General features: G+C 43.1%; 1 protein-coding gene across 1 annotated transcript in view; it reads left to right on the top strand.

Moving 5' to 3' along the window:
* The first annotated feature begins 24 nt into the window (after positions 1-24).
* CYYR1 (cysteine and tyrosine rich 1) overlaps positions 25-8,029 on the top strand; it is a 29,015-nt gene continuing 21,010 nt past the window's right edge. Inside the window, exons 1-2 of the mRNA XM_054270232.1 lie at positions 25-127; positions 2,353-2,455. Coding sequence (XP_054126207.1) covers positions 25-127; positions 2,353-2,455 — 206 coding nt within the window. The remainder of the gene's footprint in view (positions 128-2,352; positions 2,456-8,029) is intronic.

Raw genomic sequence — 8,029 nt, 5'->3', positions numbered from 1 at the left:
CGGCGGCTCCGTGCTGCAGCCGGCATGGAGCGGCAGGGGCGGCGCGGCCGGACGGAGAGGTGCCCGGCCTGCGGGGTGTTGTTTCCCCCTTTTCTCCTCCTCCTCCTCCTCCTCCTCCTTCTGGCAGGTCAGCGGGACCGGCGTGGGGCGGGGGACGAGCGCGGAGCTGCGGGCGGCGGGTGTGAGCGGGGCCGGCCAAGTTTAGGGCAGATATGGAAGCTTTTCCGATTGAATTGGCATACGGAGTTAGAAGGGGATCCCCGGCGTGTCCCAGCAGAGCGGGAGCCCCTCTCTGGCTGCAGGGAGAGTAGACTTCGAGGAGACAGGGCTGAAAGAGGACCTCATTCACGTGTATAAATATCTGTAAATATCTGAAGGGGGTGTGCCAGGAGGATGGAGCGAGCAGAGGCTCGGTGGTATTGAGCAGAGGAGCGGGGAGGGCAACGTGCAGAAGTTGATGCACAGAAAGTTGCGCTTGATCATGAGGAGGAACTTTACTATGAGGATGTCCACACATCTGGAACAGATGGCCCAGAGTGGTTGTGGAGTTTCCCTGAACAGAGATGCTCAGGAACCGTCTGGATGCAATCCCATGCCACATGTGCTCTAGGAGGATTCAGGTTGGACCAGATGATCCACCGTGGTCCCTTCCCACCTGACCCGTTCTGCGATTCTGTGAACCCACCCGCGCAGGATAGACCTGGATGTGCAGGGTGAAGGCACCTTGGTGCTCTCCCACCAGGGAAGAGCCTGGAGGTGGGATGGCAGAGCCTGGAGGGTCCTGGCATAGCACAGCTGGAGCCATGAGTACCCATGCCAGAAAAGAGGTGACACTGCAAAAGCCTGGAGCTGCTGGCACAGGGGTGTGCCAAAGCCTTGGTATGGGGTGTCCTGTGTGGCAGTCCTGCATTGCTGCTTCCTACAGAAGTGCCTGTGCTACCCCTGGCCGGCTGTTCTCCCTCTGGAGATGGGTGTCCTGCTGGCTGCCCTGATTCACTCATTGGTAGGGCTGGTTGGCAGAATAATGGGTAGATTGTTCTGGTTTTTTTCATGTTTTTCTTTAATACCATCTCAGAGGGTTAGGGTGCCTCTGCCTGGGCTGACCAATGTGCTGTGTTGCACAGCCCTCTCCAGCCCTCTTGGTGCTCGTTTTCAAACAGAGACCAAGTGTGAGCAGGTTCAGAGAGCTGACCTGCTAAAATGCTGTGAGCAGTCAGGCTGTGAGATGGGTCAGCAGCATGAGTCAGTGAGCAAAGGAGTCTCAGGGCAAGGTGGGAACTTTTCACCTACCTGGGGCAGGAATGGGAGTGTGGCAGAAGCTGAGGTGAGGAAGGGTTCCCGGATCCCAGCACACCAACCAAAAGGGTCAGCAGAGATGAAAGGCAGTAATGGCAGTGGGAGAATTAGAACCTCTCAGGTGAGTTGCAGCCTGGGAAAGGGGAGCTACAGTGCGTTGGGAATGCAGAAGCATGGTTTGCCATCGCTGATTTCGAGTCTTTGCCGCTGCAGTATGCGACCAAATAGGTCACCAAGGGTGATGGTGTGTGGGGCACAGTCTCTCTCTGAATTTATCGAGGCTGCAGCTGAAGCCTTGACCATGGAGATGGTAATCCCCAAGAATGTTTTTACAGTGCAGTGGCAATACAGTGTCATCTTCTTGGGGGAACCTGACTTAGGGCTTTGAAACCACTAAATGTCATGACAGCACAAGAGGTAGATACTGTTAAAATAGCTTCCCATAGGAATAAAAAGATAGATGCTCTTCTGTGTTTCTTAGTTGTAAAGGGCTCTCATCCAGCAGAGCATCGTGGTTTGGGAGCACTTGTGGCCTCAAGTGCCCTTAGTGGGGCAGAGAGGGCACTGCTGGCCCCTGTGCCGGGCACTGCCATGCCACACTGGCCCTGGTGTTGGAGCACAGTGAGGAGAGCTGCTGCCAGATGGCAAGGGGTAAGGGAGCCCTAGGCTGGGAGAAATAGCCTGTTCTCTGACAGCTTCCTCCTCTCCTGCCACCCTCCAGATCAACAAGACAGGCAGCCCAGACTCAGGTTTCTTCTGGACTCCTTGCTGGGATGGAAAAAGTTGGTCTGTGATGTCCTGGTATTTCAAAAATTTTTTTCACTTTAAAGGATTAAGTATAAGGAGGAACTGACATGGACAGCTACAGAACACCCATATGGAAAGCACCTAAGTCTGAAATGCAGAATGAGTGGGCATGGGCTGCCATTAGGATTACAGAGTCAGATCACAGGGCAGTGCTGTGGTTGTATGAAACTGTTAGACTGCATTTTCTTCAAAGCTGTGCTGTGCAAGATTTTGATGTTTGACATCATGAGTGTTATTTTTATTCGACAGAAGATTGTTTGGCTCAGTGTGATAATGGCTGCAAGGCTTACTGCTGTGATGGGACTGCTCCCTACTGCTGTTCATATTATGCCTACATTGGGAATGTCTTTTCGTGAGTATATTTGCACTTTAAAAAGAAAGGTCTGCTGTATTCATGAAGTCAGTGTAAATTTGCTGTGGCAAAACTATGTTTTGGCAATAAACTGAGGCAGTGTTTGAGTTTGTTGTTTTCAGTTTGGTTTTTTTCCTTGCTCTTAACAATCTTTGGTATTCTTTTGAGGTCTCATGTTACATGAATTTTTGAAACATACCAGAAAGCTTGCTAAAATTGTGGGTTCTGTCCTTAGTTTGTGTACAATAATATAATTTCTGGAGCTAAGCTTTAGAGATAGTGAGAACTTTGTTTCAAGCTTGAGCTGAAAAAATCTGTGAATAGAAATCTTGTATGTTTTGTTGAAGTGGTTTCTCACACTGAGTTGATAGTGATTGAGTAGTAATTCAAATTACTTGGATTTGGAATTCATATTGCTTGGAGTACTTTTTTTTCGTTTTCACTTTTATTCACTTGTTTGTTTTTGTTAAATAATGTTTTGGCTGCTGGTGGAATTTATTGAACAGATTCTAGGTGAGAATAGTCTGACCTATATAGTCTGACAGTGCTTTAAAAAACACGGCAGATGAAATTAAGTGGTTACAAATATTTTCTATCTAGAGAAAAATACAGGAATAAACTTTTGATTAAAAAACATATGCTCTAGTGCTGCTGTTTGTCTTTGCATTGGTGAGGAAGAAGAGAAGCTTGCCTGCTAATGGACCTGACTCTGGCCTTAACTAAAGTCACATGTGAAAAACGCCAATAATTTGTTTTTAAAATTTTAAAAAATTAATAGTAATAAAATGGTTATAAAAATGGTAATACAATTAGAGTGATAATAATTTGGACAATTTTAATTAGGACAATATGAGACAATAGAAACAAAGAGTTACAGATGTCCGGGTACCTTTTTCTGGGCAGCACTAGTTAACAGAGGATTAACCCTTAAAAACAACAGCCTGTTGCATATTCATACATCCCATACATGATGCATAAATTCCATTCAGATACAGGATTCTGTCTGGTCAGTGTCAGCTTCTTCTTCATAAGCTTAACCCCAAGTGAGGCAGGAAGAAATTCTTTTCTTCTGATAAGAGGGCAATAAATTCTCTTTTTCTGAAAGATTTAGGTGTCCTGTAGCTGCTATCTCACTGCAAGTCCTTTCTTTAGAAAAAAAGTATCCTACATAGCATAGTTTCTACTTTAACATTATGTTATAACTTAAAACTATATTTAACCCACTACTTAAGAGAATTAATACAGCATTACTTTCTAACACAAGACATATAATATTTGTTTTAATATTTGTGAAAAGCCAATCATAAAATATGCATTTTTCACATCACATGTCACAAGTTGTACATTCATGTGCAAGGTCAAACCTAAATGAAACATAAAATGTGGTTCTTCATGATAGGGCATCTTATTTTCTGTTGCATCACTTAGACTAGAAACTTCCTTAGCCTTTAGCATGCCGTCTGTGACTTATTTTTGGTTTGTGAGAAATGGCTACTCACTTTTAATAATTTTAGAAAGGTTTATTAAACCTTATCCAAAAATACAACAGAAGACTGAATAGAGAAAATATTACAGCGCCAGGAGCAAAGGATTTTCCCCACCATGTGCTCACCCACACAATGGAGGTTTTGCCTTTTAACCCTTTAACCCCTCCCAAAGTTCTGTCCACCGGCCCCTTCTTTGCTGTCCAGTGGTGAAGATCTCTTCCTCAGACCCTGACTGGAGGTCAGATGTCACCATGGTGACAAGCCAGCCCTCCCAGATGTCCCAACTCCAGCTGTCCCTTGATAACCACGCTAGGGGGTAAAACATAACTATAAATCTATAAAACTGTTCTTAACCTATATACATGATATTTGTCTGTTAATTGTGAGAGTCAATCATTGCATTACTCATCTATCACAGGTTTATATCCTTGACTAAAACCAGAGAGGATAAAAATGACATGGCATATGGACTGCCTGGTACTTGGGGAAGACTGAGTGGGAAGGTGGCAGTTTATATTTTTTTAGAATGACTCCTCTGATGCAAGTTTTGTTTCAGCCATGGTACCTGGGGAATATTCCAGTGTTCCCATCAGTATATTTTATAGCACTTTGAAGGAGTAGGCAGAGTGATGGCATTTTAATACAGAATTGATCCACAGTTTTTGAAACAGATCACATGCTTCCTGGGCTTAAGTAAGTAAAATTATGGTAGAACACCAGAATCCTTCATTCATCTGGAAATGACAAAGCATGTATTTAAGATGGATGTTATAGAATGACAAGTGATTTTTTTTTCCTGGTTACTGAGTGAATGTTTGCTTTGATTTGTTTTTCTGTTTTTTCATTTCAAAATTGTTTTTTCCATTTACAAGCATCAAAGGAGATTCTCATTCTGAATACCTTGCTCCAGGCCACGTGTGGTTGGGAATGATGGACACACGAGCATAGGACAGCACATTATAAGAAGGAGGGTTCCTGTAGAGCAAGTGGATTTAATCTCTCACTTCTGTGAGTGCATAGCTAGCATTTGTCTAGCCTGATGTAGAGCTGTGCTTTGTGAAGGCCTTGACCAGGGGGTTCTTTAGAGTGGCTGCTGAAATGCTGAAACCATGCCTTCAGCACCAAGTTGGCACCTTGTCTTTGGTGTGTTTCTTTAACAAATATAAATAGGTATTGAATTAGAGCTGAGTGTGAGTGGCTCTGACACATTTGGAAGGGTTTGTGTTTATCTGGGTGGATTTGAATACTAGAGGAGGCTCTTGCAAGTGCTGTTTGCCACAACACATCTTGAAGAAGACATTTGATAATTCTGATTTTTTATGGCTAAATACTCCAATGCCTAGACTTGAAGATCAGTCAGCAGTTGTTGTATTCCTCTGACCCAAAATTTTGCATGATTAAGTCACAGATTTTTTTTTTTTTTTCCTAAAAGCAGGTCAGGACATGTCTTCTTTAAACATGTAATCTCATTTTGAAAACTTTCCCCTTCCCTCCCCTCCTCCCTCAGGCTTTATCCCAGGCTCAATTTCACTCCTCCATCCCCAGCTCCTCTTCTTCCCCACTCTGAGTGGCACAGGGAGTGGGGAACGTGGCCATGGTCAGTCCATCACAGCCCATCTGCACTGCTCCTCGTGCTTCTCCTTGGTTCAGCCTGTGCTGGGTTGCAGTGTGGTTATCTCCTTGGTACAGTGCTGTAGGAGTTGGAGAAATTGTCTTCTCTGACTTACCATAGTTTTACATGGACAAAGTACAGTAAGGGTCATTTGAATGCTATGGAGAGGAGAAATTATTTTGAAACTCTCTAAGGGAGATCCTTGGCTGGCAAATACCTGGGTTAATAATTGTCAGCTTTCATAGACTTACATTCTCTCAAGCCAGCTGGGGATCCAAAACAACTTTTTGTCCTCTGGGAAGAAAGAAGAAGCTGTTTTCTGTATTGTGAATGTTGTCACACATGTGTGGTGTTGACTAATTAAAAAGAGGGGAAGCTCTTTTAGCAATCTGGGAAAGAGATCATCTCTTTCTCTGCCTGTGTCCAGTGAGGCTGAGCACGAGCACAGTGCAGAATGCCAGTCAAAGGCAATCCAAAATGCAGCCTTGGTGTTCCTCTGTGGAAATCCAGCACAGCTATAAGGCTAGGAAAAGCAGATTATGTGATCATGACTTCTGTGTTGGATATGAATTTAAACTCAAACTTAACTGCTTGCCAGTTGTCTAAGCTGTCACAGCTCGGGCAGGATTTACATTTTTATTTTGTCGAGTTTGATTCTGTAAGGAACTAAATATGCTAAATGAAACAGCTCTCTGTGCAATTAATTAATGAGGAAAAGGCAATACTAAAACATGGTTGTTTCCTTTGACAATTAAATAGGAACAAAGGACCTCTGTGCTTTAAATCTATGAGCTTTCTGCTAAGATGCTCATTACTAATGAAAACCTTTTCCTCTGAAATCTCCTGAACCTTGTTTTTGAAGGGAGAAAAATAGGAAAAAGAACTTCATTAAATTGCTGTTTTGAAATGGAAGGATTTCATTTATCTGTTTCTCTGCATCTCAGAAGTTGTTGTTTACAAGAGGGTCTTTCTTTATACCACATAATCTGGTAATGAGTCTAGCATAGCCTTCAGTTTCTAAACAGATGTTTGTTGTTTGAAATGAAGGGCTTAGAAAACATGAAGGCATGTATGTTACTTTATCCAAATGAGTTCTCTGATCAGAAAAAGAGAAGCAGTAAATCTCTTTCTTCTTAATCATCTATGTGATAAAGGAGGGTAGAAATAGAATGTGAAAAAAAGGATTATTAAATAACTCCTAAGCAAAACCCAACCATAGAAACATTACAACAATTAAGTAGCTAGAAGATCACATACTTCATTGCTCACAAGCTGGCAAGTCATAAGAAATGTGCAAGAGCCTTTTTATGACAGGAAATACATCCATTGAATTACTCCATTACTCCATCTACACCAGTCATTGTATTCTCTTTCTCTATGGGTTTTGTATCGACTTTACCTTCTATTCAGTGCTGTAGACAAGAGGATGTCATTGGAAACAGGTAAAAATGCCTTTCCATGACTGATAAATCGTGGGGGTTTTTTGTTCAGACAGACAAATGTAGCCGAAGTATGTAATAGCAAAACTGCAAAAAAAGTCACTCAGAGTGTAGGCTGTCCATTGGATCCAATTGTCCAAGAAGTTTAAAAATCGAACTGTGTGATGAAACACCTTCATAGTTTTCCCTGTTTTCTCTAGTTTCTTCATTATACACAGTAATGTTTTGCTTTCCTCCATTCTTCTCCATTCTTTTGAAGTCTTTTTTTTTTTTTTAGTGTTCCTGGTGGTACTTTGCTCTTGTGCAATGATTATTATTCCTCATATATGTGAGTGACTTATTTGCTAATTAATACACCTGACACGATATTCAGCTGATGTTCCAATTCTCCATCAGTCCTTTTTCAGTCTGTGCCTGGATGTGTCTTTGTCATGTGGCCAAAATATAGTGGCTTTCTATAATGTGATCTCATTCTGTGGTGGGAATATGTGTGTGCCAGGTGATGAAACCATGGCATCATTCTGCATGCTCTTGTGTCAGCTGTCTGGGACTGACTCCTATCACCCCCACATTGCTGTCCTATTCCTAAAGTGTGCCTGTCCCAAATTTCCACTCTGTTTGGAATGTTCCTTGGGTCCTTGGGTGACTTTATGATGCTCACATCCCCATTTGTCTGCCCAGAAATAAATTTTGCACTTTTGTCTGTTTAGCCCCAAAATAAGTTTTGCCTGGTTCTGAGAGCCAAGGCGGGGAGAGAAGAAGAGCAGTTTGTTATCAGAAGTTGCACTTGCTCCCCTGCATCCTTCTCCTGGACTGAGCTGTCTGCAGCACAGCCAGTGAGAGAGAGCTCTCCCTTGCTTTTAGCTAGTTTTAGCTGAGGCAGAGAAGTTCCCTGCACTGTGATTTTTCTTTTCCTTGGAACTGTTTAAACCTGCTCTGCACTGAACACCCATGTAAGAGACGGTCTAAAATTTCCCTCATTTGCTTCACGACCACCGTGACGGACAGAGATTGAAGCCCCCTCCCAAGGACTGAG

The sequence above is a fragment of the Melozone crissalis genome, unplaced genomic scaffold (genome assembly GCF_028551555.1).
Source record: "Melozone crissalis strain CALT ecotype California unplaced genomic scaffold, PUWL_Pcris_2 ptg000009l_1, whole genome shotgun sequence".
Classification (NCBI taxonomy): domain Eukaryota; kingdom Metazoa; phylum Chordata; class Aves; order Passeriformes; family Passerellidae; genus Melozone; species Melozone crissalis.
This window is presented reverse-complemented; position numbering and strand designations above follow the sequence as displayed.